Here is a 21,704-nt window from a genome sequence, read left to right as displayed (position 1 = left end):
AATACTTGTCTCCATATCTCCCTCCGGTATTTGCCTCTGATTGGGGTCACTATTAATTAATTGTGCTGTTATGGTCTTCTGGGTCCCGACAAGTGACTTGAATGGTACGTGTCGGGCCTAATAGGTTGAAGGATTTTAACATATTTCTTTTAAATGGAATTTTCATAAAAGTAAGACATTTTAGAGCTTACAACTATTTTTATGTCGGATTAAAAGAAAAATGGTTAACATGGCGACTATTTTTTTTTTTTTACGTCGCGGGCTATTGCGCCGGTAGGCTTCTTCCCGGTGGGGCCTGATGGTCTGCCCAAGGCTTCTTCCCGGTGGGGCCTGATGGTCGGCCCAGCCCGTTCTCGCGCAGGCGAGTGTTTATAGTGGCGCCATCTTGCATTGGCTCATGCTGCCCTCCCGAAGCTCATAATCGCCAGCAGCAGGTACCCTCCCGACATGAGCAAGTGCTCTTTATCGTCGATCTCTGGGTACTGCCAGGACTTCACACACCACACACCCCATCCCCTTTGCTCAAGGGGGGATAGTAACCACTCCTAGTCAACGGAAAGAATTCGCCCTGAGCGGGCTCGAACTGCCGCCCTGTCAGACCGTGAAGCCTGGCAGAGTGTGTGTGTGTGTGTGTGTGTGTGTGTGTGTGTGTGTGTGTGTGTGTGTGTGTGTGTGTAATTCATTCATCACAGCCTGATCACGAGTCTCTCTCTCTCTCTCTCTCTCTCTCTCTCTCACACACACACACACACACACACACACACACACACACACAGAGAGAGAGAGAGAGAGAGAGAGAGAGAGAGAGAGAGAGAGAGAGAGAGAGAGAGAGAGAGAGCAACTTCAGCTGGCCGTGCAATAAGCTGGGGAGCCTTACTGCACCCACACCTCACTATCACCTGTCATCCTCGTCCATGTAGCTATCCAGTCTACTCTTAAACCAAGCTATCGTCCCTGCACTAACTATGTAATTGCTTCGTCTATTTCATTCCAGAGAGAGAGAGAGAGAGAGAGAGAGAGAGAGAGAGAGAGAGAGAGAGAGAGAGAGAGAGGCGGGCCATGCCTGTCATGGAGGTGGGCGGAGCTTGAGAGCCAGCCGGCGAGTCAGCGAGGAGTGCGGCTAGAAAACCGTACCTACCTTTGTAAATATATAAAGGCTGTATAAAGGAATTGTACTGTACTGTAGTCATGCCCTGCCTGTAATTCTCCCGTCTCTTCCCTGCTGCAGGATAATGTCTGAGGGCGGCAGTCAGGGCGACGTGGCAATGAGGGTGGACGCGAACGTCCACAGGCCGGGGATCACGCCGGAGGAGATGGCGGCCGGCTACGACGAGTGGTCCGAGAACTACGAGGAGATGGTGAGAGAGAGAGAGAGAGAGAGAGAGAGAGAGAGAGAGAGAGAGAGAGAGAGAGAGAGAGAGAGAGAGAGAGAGAGATGCCTTCGGTACCAAGTGCCTACGCAGAATCATGGGGTATCGCTGGAATGATTTTGCGTTAAACCGGCGACTACTCCGTGAGGTCCGGGAGTGAAGTGATGCGGCCCCTGGGGTACGCACCTGTAATCATCTGCTTCCCCGTCCCCTTAGATGATCTGGAAAGGCGGGTACCGTGGCCCCGCCATCACGTTGGAGGAGGCGCTGCGTTGGGTACCCCTGGAGCGGCGAGCCAAGGCCAGTGTGCTGGAAGTGGCGGCCGGGACGGGGTGTGTGGGCAGCGAACTCCACCGGGAAGGCTTCAGGTGGGTGCCGCAGGGCCGCAGACAGGGGGATGTCCGGTCACCATACTTAAATATCCTCCAGTCCACTGCCTCCTGCCTGCCAGTGCCTCAGCCTCAACACGAGTCCAACCCCAAGAGATGAAGATGATGTGTTGGAAATTACAGCAGCTTGTGTAGAGGCAGGGCCGCTGGGTGGGAACTGGGAGCGGGCAGGAGCGGCATTACTATACTCCATCAACTCTAACTTAAAATTGAGCCCTGTGGCTTAGCCCGGGACAACCCCATTTGTTTACAGATCTAGCAATGACCTGCGCATGGCATTATGTCTCACTGTTAGTCTGTACGTTATATATATATATATATATATATATATATATATATATATATATATATATATATATATATATATATATATATATATATATATATATTCATAATACGACTGCGTGGTGTTATGAATGGCTTGGGATTAGAGGGAAAGACAACGACTCAGTAAACCTTCCATATCACTTGGCAACGTGGCTCATGCAACGTTGCCGCCTGACGGACCTTGGCAACAGGCGCCAGGCCGCACCATTCAGCGTTACGCCACAATGGCCAAATGAAGTAGATCTCACTCTCGCGCCCTGCGCAGCCATGCAAAGAGAGAGAGAGAGAGAGAGAGAGAGAGAGAGAGAGAGAGAGAGAGAGAGAGAGGTAGCCACCCTCTCTGAGGAGAGTAATGGAGTGATGTGGCACCAGCGCGGTCTCGTGGGGAACCCTTGTGTCACGCCCAAGGGCTCAAGTTAAAATCGATAGACTATACTATGTTAGGAATTAGGCCAGTTAACCGTGGGACTAGACAAATTAACTATTTCCCTTATGGAACTAGTCTCGGGCCGAGAGCTCAAGCCAACTATGAGTATCGCCTGAGCTCAACTAAGCCTTGGATGGTACTTAAATACTTCGGTCATCGGCTCCCAAACCGAGACAGAATCAACTTATTCACTGCCTGAAGACTAACCACATTTACCATGAAAGGAAAAACAATAGTGAAGTGTTTCCTTTCATGAAATAATAACTAATTGTCCTTGCTGAATTATAATTAAAGAGCAAGGATAATTTAACCGATGGAAACAGAGAGGAAAGCCACGCCATCTGGCGAGAGAAATTCAAAACATCGCTTCAGACCCACGTGGTTGGTTTTCGCTCACTCCACCACCGGCCTTCACAAAGTAAAGACCAAGGTACTGCAGCCCACCCATTAAATCGGACGCAGTGTGCCTTCTATTACCTGACTGAGGGATACTACACCCGGCAACGAGACTTCAGAGACAACAATATCTTTTGAAACCCGCTTCTCAGCTAAGTGCCCCCAGCAGTTATTTGAGACAGATAGATTTTACTACACGGATCCGGTAGGATTATTATTTGTTCGGCTGTCTGGAGTTGCTTGTTGGATACCTTCACCACCTAAAAGCTGGTAAGCACTTGTTTCTTTGGGATTGTCTGACGGGTGTGTTATTCACTTTGCGAGTGACCTAACTGTTGGGTAGGGTAAATTTACTGATTCCCAACAACTACTACTACTGCTATAACTTCTACTACTACTACTGCTACTACTACAGCCACTCCCACAGGCACATAGACGCTGTGGACCCGTCGGAGGGCATGATGAAGCAGCGGGAGACTGGCATCTATACCAACGACTTCCTGGAGTTTATCGGCAGCGGACACTCCACCGTGCCCAAAGGTATTTGTAATTTTTTTTTACATCAAAGGACACGGCTCAAGGGCAACAAAAAGAGTAGAAAAAAAAAGCCCGCTACCCGCCGTTCCCATGAAAGATAAAAGTAAAGAGTAGCCAAAATAGAGGTCAATTTCGAGTGGAGAGGTGTCTTCATACACTCTTCTTGAAATAAATCAAGTCATAGGCAGGAGGAAATACAGACGAAGGAAGGTTGTTCCAGAGTTTACCTCTTGCATAAGGGATTTGGATAGTATAGGGATGAGCTTGAGTAGAAAGTCGTTTGGAGCGTGGCCGCGGGAGGGAGGGAGGAATGCAGTTAGGAAGTTCAGAACAGCAATCATTATGAAGATATCGATAGAAGATAGAAAAAGAGGCAACATAGCGGCGGACTTTAAGAGGTAGAAGGTTGTCAGTAAGAGGAGGAGAACTGATGAGACGAGGAGACTTAGACTCCACTCTGTCCAGGAGAGCTGTGTGAGTGGAATTATTGTTATTGTTGTTGTTTCATATGTAAAGATTAATATACGTATTTTTCTTCTACATCTCTCTCTCTCTCTCTCTCTCTCTCTCTCTCTCTCTCTCTCTCTCTCTCTCTCTCTCTCTCTCTCAGACACATACGACCTGGTGGTCATCTCGGGCGGTATGGGCGAAGGTCACATCCCAGTCAGTGGCCTCGACGACCTGGTGCGCGTCGCAAAGAATGGTGAGTGAGTGAGTGAGTGTTTTTACAACAAAGGAGACAGCTCAAGGGCACAAAGAAAGAAAACTAATATAAAAAAAAGCCCGCTACTTGCTGCTCCTAAAAAAAAATCAAAAGAGGTGGCCGAAAGAGGGGTCAATTTCGGGAGGAGAGGTGTCTTGATACTCTCCTCTCCTGATACTCTCCTCTTGAAAGAGTTCAAGTCGTAGGCAGGAGGAAATACAGATGAAGGAAGATTTTTGCAGAGTTTACCAGCGTGAGGGATGAAAGAGTGAAGATGTTGGTTAACTCTTGCTTACGGGGTTTGGACAGTATAGGGATGAGCATGCGTAGAAAGTCGTGTGCAGCGGGGTCGCGGGAAGGGGGGAGGCATGCAGTTAACAAGTTCAGAAGAGCAGTCAGCGTGAAAATAGCGATATAAAATTGAAAGAGGCAACATCGCGACGGAATTTAAGAGGTAGAAGACTATCAGTTGGAGGAGGAGAGCTGATGTGACGAAGAGCCTTAGACTCCACTCTGTCCAGAAGAGCTGTGTGAGTGGAGCCCCCCCACACGTGAGATGCATATTCCATACGAGGGCGGACAAGGCCCCAGTACATGGATAGCAACAGTGCGGGGGAGAAGAATTGGAGGAGACGATACAGAACGCCAAACCTCGATGAAGCTGATTTAGCGAGAGAGGAGATATGAAGTTTCCAGTTTAGATTTTGAGTTAAGAATAGACCGAGAATATTTAGTGTTGAAGAAGGTGACAGCTGATTGTTGTCGAAGAATAGGGGATAAGCGTTTGGAAGATTGTGTCGAGTTGATAGGTGGATAAATTGAGTTTTTGAGGCATTGAAGGACACAAGGTTCCTTCTACCCCAATCGGAAATGATAGCAAGGTCTGAGGTTAAGCGTTCTGCAGACTCCAGTCTGGAGTCGTGTACCTCCTGTTGGGATGGCCTTCTATTGGAAGAAGTTGAATAATGCAGAGTGGAGACGTCGGCGTATGAGTGGACAGGACAGTTTGGTATGGAAAGATCATTGATGAATAGAAAGAAGAGAGTGGGTGATAGGACAGACCCATGTGGAACACCACTGTTGTTAGGTTTAGGGGAAGAGCAGTGACCGTCTACCACCGCAGAGAGAGAACGGCCGGAAAGGAAACTGGAGATAAGGGAACAGAGAGAGGGATATAATCCAAAAGAGGGCAGTTTAGAAAGCAAAGAATTGTACCAGACTCTATCGAAGGCTTTCGATATGTCTAGCGCAACTGAGAAAGTTTCACCGAAACGGCTAACAGAGGATGACCAAGAGTCAGTTACGAGAGCAAGAAGATCGCCAGTGGAACGCCCCTTGCGGAATCCATACTGGCGATCAGATAGAAGGTTATAAGTGGAAAGGTGCTTTTGAATCTTTCGGTTAAGGATTGATTCAAAAGCTTAAGATAGACAGGAAAGTAAAACTACAGGGCTATAGTTTGAGGGATTGGAACGAGCATACTGCCAGTAGATGTAGATGATGATAGGTAGAGACGAAAGAGTTTTACCAGGCAGGGTGTCAGCATGGAAGCACAGTTTTTAAGGACAATAGGAGGCACTCCATCAGGTCCATAAGCCTTCTGAGAGTTGAGGCCAGAGAGGTCATAGAAGACATAATTATGTATAATCTTAATAACAGACAAAAAGGAGTCAGAGGGGGTATGAGTAGGAGGAATATGCCCAGAATCGTCCAGGGTGGAGTTCTTACAGAAAGTCTGAGCGAAGAGTTCAGCCTTAGAGATAGATGAGACGGCAGTGCTCCCGTAAGGGTTAAGGAGAGAAGGGAAAGAGGAAGAAGTGAAAGTGGTGGAGATCTTATTGGCTAAGTGCCAGAAGACACGGGAAGAATTAGAAAAAAAGCAAGGTGTTGACATTTTCTATTGATGAAAAGAGGTTTTGGTAAGTCGGAGAATAGATTTGGCACGATTCCGGGCTGAAATGTAAAGTTCATGGTTAGTAGGAGTGCGAAGGCTCTGGTGAGTGTGTGTGTGTGTGTGTGTGTGTGTGTGTGTGTGTGTGTGTGTGTGTGTTGCCAGATTATCGTACTCAGAGCATAGTATTTACCGTTTTTTGACACCTAACTATTGCCAAGAAACATCAGGAATTCACTATTTTAACGATAGATATAAATTAATCTAGTTATTGAGCCCCAGGAGACAGTTTTGGGGTCGGAAGTTGGTAAATATAAGAGGCTGAGTACAACTATCTGGCAACATTGGTACAAGAAAACATTTACTCTAATCGAGGTTTCTGTCTGGCGGGGCTGTTCACTGTATGGGCGCCTGTCACGACACTCTGGTATAAGGAGATGGTCAGGAGCTGGCCAGGGGGAGAAAGTCACGTATTTGAAATGATGGTCATAATTCCTTCAGGTGGAGCGGCGCATCGTCCCAAACTATTTCTGTGACAAGGAGGGTCTCGTCTTCGTCTTCCGCATCACTAAGCCTGAGTGAGGAGGAAGAGGAGGGAAAGGAAAGGAGAGAGATGAGGAGGAGGAGTTATAGTTGTGCTGTGCCAAGGCCGTCTCTGTGTAACAGCCTTGGTTTCGTCGCGGCACCCGAGACTGAGGTGAATTATCGCGCTCTGGCAACCTGGCGTCATGGCGTCTACGATGTTATATGATAGTCTACGCATAGGGCACGTCAGTATTAATCATATTATTGAAATTGTCGTAAAAATCTGTTTTAGTTTATAAGACTGAGGCTGCAGAATCCTTAACCTCAGACCTTGCTATCATCTCCGATTGGGATAAAAGGAACCTTTGGGTTTTTGTGTCCTTCAATGCCTCAAAAACCCAATTTATCCACCTTTCAACTCGACACAATCTTCCAAACACCTATCACATCTTCTTCAACTACACTCAGCTGTCACCTTTTAATTCTTCAGAACTAAATATCCTCGGTCTATCCTTAACTCAAAATCTTAACTGGAAACTTCTCATCTCTTCTCTCACTAAATCAGCTTCCTCGAGGTTGGGCGTTCTGTATCGTCTCCTCCAGTTCTTCTGCCCCGCACCGCTGCTATCCATATACAAGGGCCTTGTCCGCCCTCGTATGGAGTATGCATCGCACGTGTGGGGGGCTCCACCCACACAGCTCTTCTCTATCTTTCGGCCACTCCTCTGTTGTAAAAAAAAAATAAGGTCGCTGATTATGTAGCTGTATGTGTGTGTGCATGTGTAATGGCAAGTTGCCAGAACACGATAACGAAGACCTCAGACTCATGTGCTGCAACTATAGTATACGTTTAGGAATGCTTGGTCTGGGTCTTGGGGTCTTGATGATGTACAGACATGTGTATATATATAATAAACGGGTGCCTACTTCCCCTCAGGATCATGTTAATCTTTGTTTGTTTCTCAAGTTAATTTAAGTGATTACTCATCCTAATTTTAAATGCGTCTGCTGTTCCTAATGTATAATGCGTCTGCTGTTCCTAATTTATAATGCGTCTGCTGTTCCTAATTTATAATGCGTCTGCTGTTCCTAATTTTAAAAGCGTCTGCTGTTCCTAATTTTAAAAGCGTCTGCTGTAGCCCTACGTGGCGCAATGCAGAGGAAGTTACTGAAAGTAATGTTCTTAGTTCTGTTATTTTCTTCTTCTATTATGAGATATCATCATCATCATAATTTCGTTTAACGTCCGTTTTCACTCTTCCTGAGCGGTTGGACGCTTTATGGGTCTCCTCTATTCTGCTCTGTCTTCTGCCTGATGCTCATCCAATCCCATCACTGCCAAGTCTTCCTGTATACACCTTCCCCACGTTTTCCTAGGTCTACCAACTTTTACTTTCAATCTCTCCAAAACTCCCAGCACTGTATCCTCCCCTGCTTTTCACATGTCCGAACTATAGGAGTCTCCCTTCTGAGCACTGTTTCCAGGTTCTCTACTCCATATCTGTTAGCCACATCTAGCTGCACTAGATACCCTGTCTTGCTAATCTCTCCACAACTCCCAGCACTGTATCCTCCCCTGCTCCCTTCACATGTCCAAACCTTCGGAGTATTTCCCTTCTGAGCATTGTTTCCAGGTCCTCTACTCCACATCTGTTAGTTACATCTGCACTGCGCACCCTGTCTTGCCAATCTCTCCAAACCTCCCAGCACTGTATCCTCCCCTGCTCTCTTCACATGTCCAAACCATCAGGTCTTTCCCATCGGAAGGAGTTTCTTTTCAAACCGAGTCATCCGTCACTGGAACAATCTTCCTTCAGAAGTAGTAAATGCGAATACTATCAACTCCTTCAAATATAGAATCGACCTTCACTTCGCTGCGTCGGGAGTAAACTGAATATTGAGGTGCTTTCATCTGCTCCTCAATATCGAGGTGCTTTCATCTGCTCCTCAATATCGAGGTGTTTTCATCTGCTCGTCAATGTCGAGGTGCTTTCATCTGCTCCCCAGGCCCCAAGTGCCTGTCGAGCAGATTAAATCACCAAAGCCGGCAACCTCGTAATGAGTCAATAGGCTTTATGTTGCCTGCATTTCCATGTTTCCATGTTTCTGAGGTGGTGGCGGAATGGTTAGCGTGCCGGCCCCGCATTCGCAGGGTTGATGGTGATGAGGGTTCGAATCCGCCGCTAACCACCTGGGATTCTTCAGTCACCGCCGAAGGGCCTAAGACTACCCACATGCTGTCCTGAAGACTATCCACCAACCCGGACTCTAGAAGAAGCTATGCAAGTAAAATCAAGAATGATCTCCGGGGGGCAGCATGAGCCAATAATAATTGCGCCACTATAAACAATTGTCTGCGCCATAACGGGCTCGGGCCCACCATCAGGCCCCTAATAAAAAAAGCCTACCGGCGCTTTAGGTCACATGTAAAAAAGGAAAAAATAAACTGTTTCCAGGTCCTCTACTCCACATCTGTAAGCTACATCTGCACCGGACACCCTATCTTACCATTCTCTCCACAACTCCCAGCACTGTGTCCTCCCCTGCTCTCTTTACATGTCCAAACCATCGGAGTCTTTCCCTTCTGAGCACTGTTTCCATGCAGGTCCTTTACTCCACATCTGTTAGCTACATCTGCACTGGATCGACACCCTTCTATTATGAGATATGGAACAAAGAATAAAGAAGATAATAAATTGCTCTCCCTCCCTCCCTCCCTCCTTCCTTCCTCGAATTGAGTCGTCCGCCACTGTAACAGCCTTCCTGCAAGAGTGGTTAGCGCATACTGTGTGATTTTCAGTTAATACAAGAAACATGTGTGCAATATTCATGCAGTGGAGAAAATGATAAGATTCGTAATATGATAACAGAAAACAGTAAAGGAAGGAATATTAATTAAGTGCATGAAACCAATTATAATCCTTTTCCACAGATAGAGATCGTGTTTTTTGTTTTTGTTTTAATAGTTTTTTCTTCTATATGAGAGAGAGATAATAATGATGATAATAATAATAATAATAATAATAATAATAATAATAATAATAATAATTACAATAACAGTAATATGAGAATTGTAATAAAGGAGAAAAGGAAGAAGATAAAAAAAAGGAGAAAGGAGAATTACAGAAGAATAAGGAAGAAGAAAGAAGGAATAGAGGAAACAGAAGGAAGGAAATAGAAATAATGGAAATATATAACAATAGAGCAGGTCAAGGGGGCGGTGGGGGGAGGGGCGGTACTCAGCTCACCTCAAAACAAAACAACGTGACTGAGAAAGAGTAAGGGAGGAGAGGAGAGAATGTATGGGAGGAGGAGGTGGGAACTGGGAAGGAGGAGAGGAGGAAAAGGAAGGAGAGGAGAGAAAGAGTAAGGGAGGAGAAGATGGAAGAGAAGAGAGGGAGAGGAGAGAAAGGAGGATGGAGTGAAAGGGAGGAGAGAGAATAAGGAAGGAAAGAGGGGATGGAGGAGGTAAGGAGTAAGGGAGGTGATAAGAGGGAGAGAGGGGTGTAAGTAAAGGAAGGTGAGAGAGAGAAAAAATAAGGGAGGAAAGGAGGGGATGGAGGAAAAGGAAGGAGGTGAGGGAAATTAGTAAGGCGAGGTTCCCACTATTCCGTTTTGACGGATCCGTCGACGTTAATAATGACCTCAAAATGACGTCAGCGAAATAGCGGCCGCTCGGCACGGATGATCCACTCCGTCGGTCCATCGCTCATCATTTATTGACAATTATATGGACAGCATTAACCACAACGACCTCTTGTATATGTTATTTTGTAGCTAAGTACTTATATTTCATATTTTCATGATATGTAGGATACATAATTTTCATTCTGTGGAGCACCATCTCTCCTCCTCTAAACCTCACCTCTTCCTCACCGAAACACAGGTCTCTGAGGCTAATGACAGCAATCTCTACTCTGTTCCCTCCTACTATCTCTATCCTAAATTTCAATCCAAAGTTGGATGCTGCTGCTACGTGCGCAACGACATCACTTGCTCGCGTGCCCATGACCTTGACTCTTCTGAATTTTCCACCATCTGGCTAAGACTTCATTGTCATACTATTATTAAATACATCTGTGCTGTTTATCTCTCACCCAACTCTTCTATCTATGTAAAATTCTTTGACTACTTGAACTCTAAAGTGGAGCACATCTTGACCCACTCTCCCTTCTCTGAAATCTCCATCTTGGGAGATTTCAATGTTCACCACCAGCTTTGTCTTTCATCCACTTTCACTGACCAGCCTGGTAAACAAGCCTACAAATGTGCCCTCCTCAACGACCTAGAGCAGTTGGTTCAGCACCCTACACGTGTAGCCGGTAGCGAGTGTTCTACGTGCTATTTGGTTCATGGATAGAGAAAGTCAATATCCGTCAGGCTTTTTTCTTGACATAAAAATCGTACAGGTCATAAGAACAAACAAAATAAATAGAAAAGGTGTTTGTGTGTGTATGCGTGTGTATGGTGTAGATGACATATAAATGTTAGTGTGTGTAGTAAACAATATGTACGAGTTAACAATAGGAGGACGAGGACAGACAGTGGAAGATAAACGAGTAACAAGAGAGACAAACTGAGACAGGCTGGAGTAGGTAGGAGGACACCTACCGAACGGGCGCAAGCCACTCCCGGTGAGGTATATATGGGAGGTGAGAAGGGAGCTGAAGCCCTCCAAAGACCCTTCCCATGTCCTCACTAACCGTTTCTCTATTGTCTCACCAACACCAGAGAGTAGTTCAGCATGCTCTCTAAAGACATCTCCTCTCTCTATCCACACCACATTACATTCACACAACATATCCACCTTTTCCCAAAATTCAAATTTCAAAATGGCGCACCTCCACCTTGCCTCGGAGTCCCCACCTGTGGGGGGGGGACCACAAATTCCCCCAGGGAGGACTCCCCTTCCGGCTGCCGACCCGAGAGGTGTTTTGATAACTCCTCAAACCTCTTTCTTCTCAATTTCTGCAACATTCGCGGTCTTCCTTCTAATTTTCATTCTGTGGAACACCATCTCTCTTCCTCTAAACCTCACCTTCTCCTCCTCACCGAAACACAGGTTTCTGAGATTACTGACAGCAATCTCTACTCTGTTCCCTCCTACTATCTCTATCCTTAATTTCAATCCAAATCTGGATGTTGCGCCTACGTGAGCAACGACATCACTTGCTCTCGTGCCCACAACCTTGATTCTTCAGAATTTTCCACCATCTGGCTAAGACTTCATTGTCATTCTATTATAAAATACAACTGTGCTGTTTATCTCTCACCTAACTCTACTAACTATGTAAAATTATTTGACTATTTGAACCCTAAAGTGGAGCACATTTTGACCCACTCTCCCTTCGCTGAAATGTCCATCCTAGGAGATTTCAATGTTCACCACCAGCTTTGGCTCTCACTCTCTTTCACTGACCAGCCTGGTGAACAAGCCTACAACTTTGCTATCCTCAACGATCTAGAGCAGCTGGTCCAGCACCCTACACGTATTCCCGACCGTCTTGTAGACAGGCCCAACATTCTAGACCTCTTCCTCACCTCTAACCCTTCTGCTTATTCTGTCAAACTGTTCTCTCCGTTGGGCTCCTCCGATCACAATCTTATTTCTGTATCCTGTCTTATCGCTCCTGTACACCCTCTGGACCCACCGAAGAGGCGATGCTTCAAGCATTTTGCTTCAGCTCGCTGGGACGACCTGAGGATGTACTTTTCCGATTTCCCGTGGAATGGTTATTGCTTCCAGGATAGAGACCCCTCTGTGTGTGCTCAGCGCATCACAGAGGTGATTGTCTCTGGAATGGAGGCATACATTCCACGTACTTTCTCTACTCCTTACGCTAAAAAGCCTTGGTTTAATCACGCTTGTTATCGTGCTGTCATTAATAGAGAGGCAGCTCACAAAAGGTACCAGAGCCTTCGAACTTTACCATTTCTGCCCGGAATCGTGCCAAATCTATTCTCCGACTAACCGAAAACTCTTTCATTAATAGAAAATGCCAAAACCTTGCTTTCTCTAACTCTTCCCGTGACTTCTGGCATCTAGCCAAAAACATCTCCAACTTCACTTCTTCATCTTTCCCTCCACACTTCAGTCCTGACGGCAACACTGCCGTCTCATCTATCTCCAAGGCTGAACTCTTCTCTCAAACTTTTTTCTAAAAACGCCACTCTGGACGATTCTGGGCATATTCCTCCTACTCATCCCCCCTCTGACTCTTTTATTCATGTTATAAAGATTCTTCAAAATTATGTTTTCTATGCCTTCTCTGGCCTCAATCCTCAGAAGGCTTATGGACCTGGTGGAGTGCCTCCTATTGTCCTTAAAAACTGTGCCTCCGAGCTGTCACCCTGCCTGGTCAAACTCTTTCGCCTCTGCCTGTCAACATCTACCTTTCCTTCCTGCTGGAAGTATGCCTTCATACAGCCTGTGCCTAAGAAGGGTGACCGTTCCAATCGATCAAACTACCATCCTATAGCTTTACTTTCTTGTCTATCTAAAGCTTTTGAATTAATCCTTAACCGGAAGATTCAAAAGCACCTTTTCACTTCTGACCTATCTGATCGCCAGTATGGGTTTCGCAAGGGGCGTTCTACTGGTGATCTCCTTGCCTTCCTAACTGACTCTTGATCATCCTCTCTTAGCCGTTTCGGTGAAACTTTTGCTATTGCGCTGGACATGTCAAAAGCTTTTGATAGGGTCTGGCACAATTATTTGCTTTCCAAACTACCCTCCTACGGTTTCTATCCTTCTCTCTGTACCTTTATCTCCAGTTTCCTTTTTGAGCGTTCTATTTCTGCTGTGGTAGACGGTCACTGTTCTTCCCCTAAACCTATTAACAGTGGTGTCCCGCAGGGTTCTCTCCTATCTCCCACTCTATTTTTGTTGTTCATTGATGATCTTTTTTTCAAAACGAACTGTCCTATCCATTCTTACGCCGATGACTCCACTCTGCATTACTCAACTTCTTTTAATAGAAGACTCACCCTACAAGAACGTAATGATTCAAGGCTGGAGGCAACAGAACGCTTAGCCTCAAACCTTACTATTATTTCAGATTGGGGCAAGAGGAACATGGTGTCCTTTAACGCCTCAAAAACACAGTTACTCCACCTATCCACTCGACACAATCTTCCAAACAACTATCCCCTATTCTTTGACAACACCCAGCTATCACCTTCTTTAACACTAAACATCCTCGGTCTATCCTTAACTGAAAATCTCAACTGGAAACACCATATCTCATCTCTTACTAAATCAGCTTCCTCGAGGCTGGGCGTTCTGTACCGTCTCCGCCATTTCTTCTCCCCCGCACAGTTGCTATCCATTTACAGGGGCCTTGTCCGCTCTAGTATGGAATATGCATCTCATGTGTGTTGGGGGGGGGGTCCGCTTACACAGCTCTCCTTGACAGAGTGGAGTCAAAGGCTCTTCGTCTCATCAGCTCTCCTCCTCATACTGATATTTTTCTACCTCTCAAACCCGCCGCCATGTTGCCTCTCTCTATCTTCTATCGATATTTTCATGCTGACTGCTCTTCTGAACTTGCTAACTGCATGCCTCCCCCCCTCCCGCGGCCCCGCTGCACACGACTTTCTACTCATGCTTATCCCTATACTGTCCAAACCCCATATGTAAGAGTCAACCATCATCTTCACTTTTCATTCCTCACGCTGGTAAACTCTGGAACCATCTTCCTTCATCTGCATTTCCTCCTGCCTACGACTTGAAGTCTTTCAAAAGGAGGGTATCAGGACACCTCTCCTCCCGAAATTGACCTCTCTTTTTGAACACTCCTTTGACCTCTATTCAGGAGCAGTAAGTAGCGGGCTTTTTTTTTTTTCCTTACCCCCTTGAACTGTTTCCTTAGCTGTAAAAAAATAAAAAATAAACATTAAAGACGCAACACGGACAACAAGGAGCGCGACGAGAGACAAGAACATCAAAACATTCACTAATTGAGTCTGTGCTGCCACACCATTTTCCTTGTCTCACCGGAGGAGAGTACGCGACCGTTTCAGCGGGGGCTTGCTACAGATAACCCCCCCCAGTGACGAGAAAGGAGGAACGAAATCTTCCCTGATGCGGTGAGTCGAGCTGGGGTGAGTTGTGCGGTGAGGACAGCTACGGTGAGTCGAGCTGAGATAAGTTGCGCGGTGAGGACAGCTACGGTGAATCGAGCTGGAGTGAGTAGAGCAGTGAGAACAGCTACGGAGAGTCGAGCTGGAGTGAGTAGCGCAGTGAGAACAGCTACGGTGAGTCGAGCTGGAGTGAGTAGCGCAGTGAGAACAGCTACGGAGAGTCGAGCTGGAGTGAGTAGCGCAGTGAGAACAGCTACGGTGAGTCGAGCTGGAGTGAGTAGCGCAGTGAGAACAGCTACGGTGAGTCGAGCTGGAGTGAGTAGCGCAGTGATAACAGCTACGGTGAGTCGAGCTGAGGTGAGTTGAGTGGTTGGTTGTTTAATAGATCCTGAAAGGCTTGAATCCGCGCTCCAAAATCGCGAACCACGTAGACGGGTCCTGAGCAGAAGAGTGGTGCTCTGAAGGACACCGCTGTTGTAGAGGAAGTTGTCGTCATCCAGCATGGTGAAATCGAACGGTGTGGAGATGGGCAAAAGGCATTGCCGTAAACGCGCCAGGGGCCACGGCAATCCGAGAGCGTCGAGGAACTGCGTGTGAAGGCTCTAGCTGCCAGCGTGCCAGGGGGTGGGAGGAGCACCCAGGGGCACAGAAGGTGCCTGAAGGGCGCAGAAGGGGCCTGGAGAGGGTGCCTGGAGGAGGCGCTGAAGGTGCCTGGGGACGGGGCACAGAGGGTGCCTGGAGGGGGCACAGAGGGTACCTGGAGGAGGCGCAGAAAGCGCCTGGAGGAGGGCACAGAGGGTGCCTGGGGGAGGGCGGGGGAGAACCCTGAAGGTGGCAACTACGTCCACGGCGTAATGCTTCTCCTGACCTGAGGCTCAACCTCACGACCCCCAAGCGGTTTTGAAGTTTATTGCCCCAGGAGAGGGTAGACGAATGGATCATTTCAGACCCAGGTCCACCGCTCTGGGAGAGAGTGCCCTTATAAACGGCATCGGTTTACAAGCCACCTTGAACCATAGCAACACTCCGGGGTCAACAATTGTAGGTGGTAGCGAGTGTTCCGAGTGCTATTTGGTTCACGGATAGAGAAACTCCATATCCGTCAGGGTTGTTTATTGGCATAAAAATCGTACAGGTCATAAGGACAAACACAACACATTGAAAAGGTGTTTGTGTGTGTATGCGTGTGTATGAATGTTGTATGGTTTAGATTACATATAAATGTTAGTGTGTGTAGTAAACAATATGTATGAGTTAACAATAGGAGGACGAGGACAGACAGTGGAAGATAAACGAGTAAAAAGAGAGACAAACATTAAAGACGCAACACGGACAACAAGGAGCGCGACGAGAGACAAGAAGATCAAAACATTCACTAATTGAGTCTGTGCTGCCACACCATTTTCCTTGTCTCACCGGAGGAGAGTACGCGACCGTTTCAGCGGTGGCTTCCTATACACGTATTCCCGACCGTCTTGGAGACCGGCCCAACATACTAGACATCTTCCTTACCTCTAACCCTTCTGCTTACTCTGTCAAACTGTTCTCTCCGTTGGGCTCCTCCGATCGCAACCTTATTTCTGTATCCTGTCCTATTGCTCCTGTACATCCTCTGGACCCACCGAAGAGTCGATACTTCTGGTACTTTGCTTCAGCTCGGTGGGACGACCTAAGGATGTACTTTTCCGATTTCCCGTGGAATGATTACTGCTTCCACAATAGAGACCCCTCTGTGTGTGCCCAGCGCATCAAAGATGTGAGTGTCTCTGGAATGGAGGTATACGTTCCACGTACTTTCTCTATTCCCCATGCTAAAAGGCCTTGGTTTAATCACGCTTGTTCTCGTGCTGTCAAAGATAGAAAGGCAGCTCACAAAAGGTACCAGAGCCTTTGAACACCCGCTAACCTTGATCTTTACATTTCCGCCCGGAATCGTGCCAATTATATTCTTCGACTTAACAAAAACGCCTTTATCCATACCAAATGTCAACACCATGCTTTCTCTAATTCTTCCAAATTCTGGTACTTAGCACAGTTGCTATCCATTTACAGGGGCCTTGTCCGCCCTCGTATGGAGTATGCATCTCATGTGTGTGGGGGGGTGTTCACTCACAAAACTCTCCTTGACAGAGTTGAGTCAAAGTTTCTTCGTCTCATCAGCTCTCCTCCTCTCACTGATAGTCTTCTACCTCTCAAATCCCGCCGCCATGTTGCCTTTCTTTTTAACTTCTATCGATATTTTCATGCTGACTGCTCTTCTGAACTTGCTAACTGCATGCCTCCCCCTCTCCCGCGGCCCCGCTGCACACGACTTTCTACTCATGCTCATCCCTATACTGTCCAAATCCCTTATGCAAGAGTCAACCAGCATCTTCACTATTTCATCCCTCACGCTGGTAAACTCTGGAACAATCTTCCTTCATCTGTATTTCCTCCTGCCTACGACTTCAACTCTTTCAAGAGGGGGGTTTCAGGATACCTCTCCTCTCGAAATTGACCTCTCTTTTTGGACACTTCTTTGACCTTTATTCAGGAGCAGTAAGTAGCGAGCTTTTTTATATATATTTTTCTTTACGCCCTTGAACTGTCTCCTTAGCTGTAAAAAAAAAAAAAAAAAAAAAAAAACTTAGCCAAAAATATCTCCAGTTTCACTTCTTCCTCTTTCCCGCCTCTTCTCAACCCAGACGGCACCACTGCCGTCTCATATATCTCTAAGGCTGAACTCTTCCCTCAAACTTTTTGTAACAACTCCACTCTGGACGATTATGGGCACATTCCTCCTACTTATCCCCCCTCTGACTCCTTTAAGTCTGTTATTAAAATTCTTAGGAATGATGTTTTCTATGCCCTCTCTGGCCTCAACTCTCAGAAGGCTTATGGACCTGATGGAGTGCTTCCTATTGTCCTTTAAAACTATGCTACCTGGTCAAACTCTCTCGCCTCTGCCTATCAACATCTACCTTTCCTTCTTACTGGAAGTGCGCCTTCGTACAGCCTGTGCCTAAGAAGGGTTCCAATCCCTCAAACTACTGCTCTATAGCTTTACTTTCCTGTCTATCTAAAGCTTTTGAATCAATCCTTAACCGGAAGATTCAAAAGCATCTTTCCACTTCTAACCTTCTATCTGATCGCCAGTATGGGTCCCGCAAGGGGAGTTCTACTGGCGATCTTCTTGCTCTCTCAACTGATTCTTGGTCATCTTCTCTTAGCCGTTTCGGTGAAACTTTCTCAGTTGCGCTAGACATATCGAAAGCCTTCGATAGAGTCTGGCACACGTCTTTGCTTTCTAAACTGCCCTCTTTCGGATTCTATCCTTCTCTCTGTTCCTTTATCTCCAATTTCCTTTCCGACCGTTCTATCTCTGCTGTGGTAGACGGCCACTGTTCTTCCCTTAAACCTATTAACAGTGGTGTTCCACAGGGCTCTGTCCTATCACCCACTCTCTTCCTGTTATAAATGATATTTTTTTTCCATAACAAACTGTCCTATCCACTCATACGCTGATGACTCCACTCTGCATTATTCAACTTCTTTCAACAGAAGACCCTCTCAACAGGAATTACATGACTCTAGACTGGAGGCTGCAGAACGCTTAACCTCAAATCTTACTATCATTTCCGATTGGGGTAAAAGGAACCTTGTGTCCTTCAATGCCTCAGAAACCCAATTTCTCCACCTATCAACTCGACACAATCTTCCAAACACCTATCCCCTGTTTTTCGACAACACTCAGCTTTCACCATCTTGAATACTAAACATCCTCGGTCTAATCTTAACTCAAAATCTTAACTGGAAACTTCACATCTCTCTCACTAAATCAGATTCCTCGAGGTTGGGCGTTCTGTATCGTCTCCGCCAGTTCTTCTCCCCCGCACAGTTGCTATCCATATACAGGGGCCTTGTCCGCCCTCGTATGGAATATGCATCTCACGTGTGGGGGGGGTTCCACTCACACATTATTCTATGTATTTTGAACCCCATATATGTGCTTCGCAAACTGCTAGAAACGCCACAAACGATTTTTGAAAAGTTAGTTTCTTGCGGGCGCAATGGGGGAGGGGGGGGCTGGTAGGGAGAGCGTAACACCCATGGGATTCGAGGGAGGGAAGACCCCTGTTAGCTAGGTCAGTCAAGTTAGGTTGGAGTAGTTTAAATTTATTCGACACTGCGGGGCGACGAAAATATGCAGTGCAGGAAGGGACATGACGGTGGTGGCCCACTACACGGGCCGGTGTTGCGAGAAATACCTCTTGGCAGAAATAAGTGTCACTGCTGTCCACCATGCAAAAATCATTAATTTCCCTGGTTTTGTTCTAGTTTGTCCACTTGTGATCTTGGTGAGCGGGGAGTGAAATACAGAAACAGTGAGCAAGTTGAACCTCTCTGAGATATTTTGTGGTGGCGGCAACAGGTGATTTGTAAAATCGAGAAAAGCCTTGCCCACCCAGTTCATTGGTTCATCTGTCAGCTCCATGGCAATGTGCTGTCACTACGTCACCTTTATGAAAAACTCGATGGTAAAACAAATGGGCCACATGGCTCCGCAGGACCAATTGGGAAAAGCAATCTCTAAAGGGACTGTTCCTGACACACTGTCAAGGAGAAATCCAGGAAACCTAAACCACTCCAGATGGCTCACAACAGCCAATAGGATTCTCCGCCTGTATGCTGGTACACAACATCCAACAGAACAACGTAAAACACTGGTACATTTTGTAATGGTTGCCTACACCCCGATGTGGTTCAAAATTAAAATGCAGCCCCAGGTTGAATTAGGACCAAAGCATCTGTTTCAGACATTGCACTTGCTTCAAACATTTGATGATGAAGTGAAGTGTGTGGTGTTACCTGTAATTCAGCGGAATGCTTTCTTTGCACACTCAGAGAACATGTTGCTTGTAATTATTCAAGATGAGAGGGAGATATTGCGGAAGCTTGGATGGCGGCGTATCCTAAAAGCCATAAATGATCTCCAAGAAGGTGTACTGCAGTTCATAACCCAAACACTCAAATTTTACTGTCAGGATTATACAGAAATGATTGACTGGCAAGACACCAAAGTAACAGAACCTCCGATGACAATGCATCTTTCAGATGCTGACATAACTGACAACATCAGGACAGGAAAATTCTTTGTACATGAAAAATTCCCAAATCATACCCAAACAGTTGAAAGACATTAAACTTGTGACAGAAGCATCATTGGCAGTTTGTGACTCTGATCGTAGAGATGGCTGGATCAGGTCCCGACTGATTTCACGCAAACGTATGCCATATTTGACTAAAAAAAAAGCTATACACCAAAGTAAATACTAACTAGCCTTCACAAGATAGGGTGGCTTGGTTGGGCAAGGGTGGAACTCCATGACAGCTACCTCCACGTGGTGAGTTCTGGGTTACTCTAATTTCTCATTACTAATTGTAATCCACTAAGACAGCTAAACTGCAAATAAGAGCTAGATTTAGAGCATCAACAAACTTAAATTTCTTATGATTACTTGAAATGTGGATAAGCTGTTGTATATTATAAACAATATTACAGAAAAAAATTAAATAAATTATTTTTTTGCTCAATTTCCCCTCAAACTATAATGGGACCGTCCCTAGAAAATGACAAACATTAAAATATCATAGGCATTGTTTGTGAACCAATGTTGAAACAAGTATTCTACCCATATGCAGTATATAAAACAATTTAAAACGTATACGTAAAACGTATTACGTTAATTCAACATTTTGGCATGAAATTAAAATACTAATGGTTTGGGGCACCTGGAAATATTCAACATTATTTTTGAAATTTCATAGGAGTGCTTTTCAGGCCAATTCTCAGAGATAACACTTCCTATCCTAACTTTCTGAAGAAAAAGGCATAGGGATAGGCAAAAAATGTAAAGAAAATTCAACATTTTGACATAAAACGAAAGACGAATGCTTTGGGGCACCTGCAAATGTTGAAGAATATATTTGAAATGTCATAGGAACGCTTTTTGGGACAATTCTCAAAGAAATAAGACTCCCCATGCTAACTTTCTGAAAAAAAAACTTAAGATCTTCATAAAAACGATCCACCCTACTGTCCACTGCCTCGCCAGGCAGGGCACCACCCGTTTCGGAACAGATATTTGAACTGGCGGAGCCTCGTCGCGTTTCCCAGTCGGCCATGCACCTGCCAGGGGAGGACAACGAGTGGGCGGATGTCCTCTCCCGCTTCATGGGTTCCTCAGGGGAGTATTTCGACGACCTATGCAGGAGGCGGGAACCACCGCAGATCGACCTCTTCGCCTCCGAGACATCGGCCAGGCTTCCCAAGTTCCTCGCCAGAGGAGTCCGGACAACGGAGAGCGGTCCGGACGCATTTACCGAACGATGGAACAGGTGGGAGTTCATTTATCTGTTCCCTCCTCCATGTACGAACATCTTTCTGAAAGTACTGCATCGTCAGAGGTCCTTCAGAGACAGGGTAATATTGGCAGCGCCGTGGTGGCCGGCACAACCCTGGTTCGCGGAACTTCACAAACGGTGTCCCTCCCCTCTCCCGCTAGAACCTTATACTCTCGAGGGGATTCGCCATGGCAGGCTCTTTTCCACGCTGGCGCTTCACGCATGGAATTTCTCCGGGTCTCCCTAGGACGCCTCTATCCCTCGAGAGCTGTAGAGGGCATGTTGTCTGCCTTTCGTCCTTCCTCAGTAAGGCAATATGAATCTAATTCGAGGGGTTTCCGATCCTTTGTGAGAGAAAGGCGTGTAGACAGAATCACCGAGGCCACTGTCTTGGAGTTTCTTTCTGTTCTTTCCCACACGAAAAAGAGGGCGCCATAAACAATTGCAACTCACCTTGCCGCCCTTGCTGACCCTCTTAAATATGGCTGGGGAATTGTCCTAGACTCCGCTCAGTTCAGCTCCTTAAGCGTGGCCTCTTTCACCATGATCCTCCCCTTAGAAGAGACATCGTTTTTGGTCCCTAGAAAAGGTTATAACGTCTCTATCTTCCACTAGGTACCAGGACAGACCTTCATAAATGGATTTCCTAATACACACCCTGTTCCTCGTCGCC

General features: G+C 46.3%; 2 protein-coding genes and 1 long non-coding RNA gene across 7 annotated transcripts in view; 2 read left to right on the top strand and 1 right to left on the bottom strand.

Moving 5' to 3' along the window:
- LOC127002534 (demethylmenaquinone methyltransferase-like) overlaps positions 1 to 21,704 on the top strand; it is a 213,657-nt gene that overhangs the window by 72,814 nt on the left and 119,139 nt on the right. For all 5 annotated transcript variants that reach the window (XM_050868602.1, XM_050868603.1, XM_050868600.1 and 2 more), the window contains exon 2: positions 1,229 to 1,358. In XM_050868602.1, coding sequence (XP_050724559.1) covers positions 1,233 to 1,358 — 126 coding nt within the window. In that variant the 5' untranslated portion in view covers positions 1,229 to 1,232. The remainder of the gene's footprint in view (positions 1 to 1,228; positions 1,359 to 21,704) is intronic.
- Positions 1 to 21,704, bottom strand: part of LOC127002535 (uncharacterized) — a 67,745-nt gene that overhangs the window by 16,838 nt on the left and 29,203 nt on the right. The window lies entirely within an intron of this gene.
- On the top strand, positions 2,953 to 6,994 carry LOC127002537 (uncharacterized). The gene is made up of 3 exons (XR_007756327.1): positions 2,953 to 3,449; positions 4,057 to 4,149; positions 6,542 to 6,994. It is a non-coding gene; the product is annotated as an uncharacterized LOC127002537 (long non-coding RNA).

This window comes from Eriocheir sinensis, chromosome 23 (genome assembly GCF_024679095.1).
Source record: "Eriocheir sinensis breed Jianghai 21 chromosome 23, ASM2467909v1, whole genome shotgun sequence".
In the NCBI taxonomy this organism is placed as follows: domain Eukaryota; kingdom Metazoa; phylum Arthropoda; class Malacostraca; order Decapoda; family Varunidae; genus Eriocheir; species Eriocheir sinensis.
Note: the sequence above shows the minus strand (reverse complement) of the source record. Positions and strands in the feature narration are given on the sequence as shown.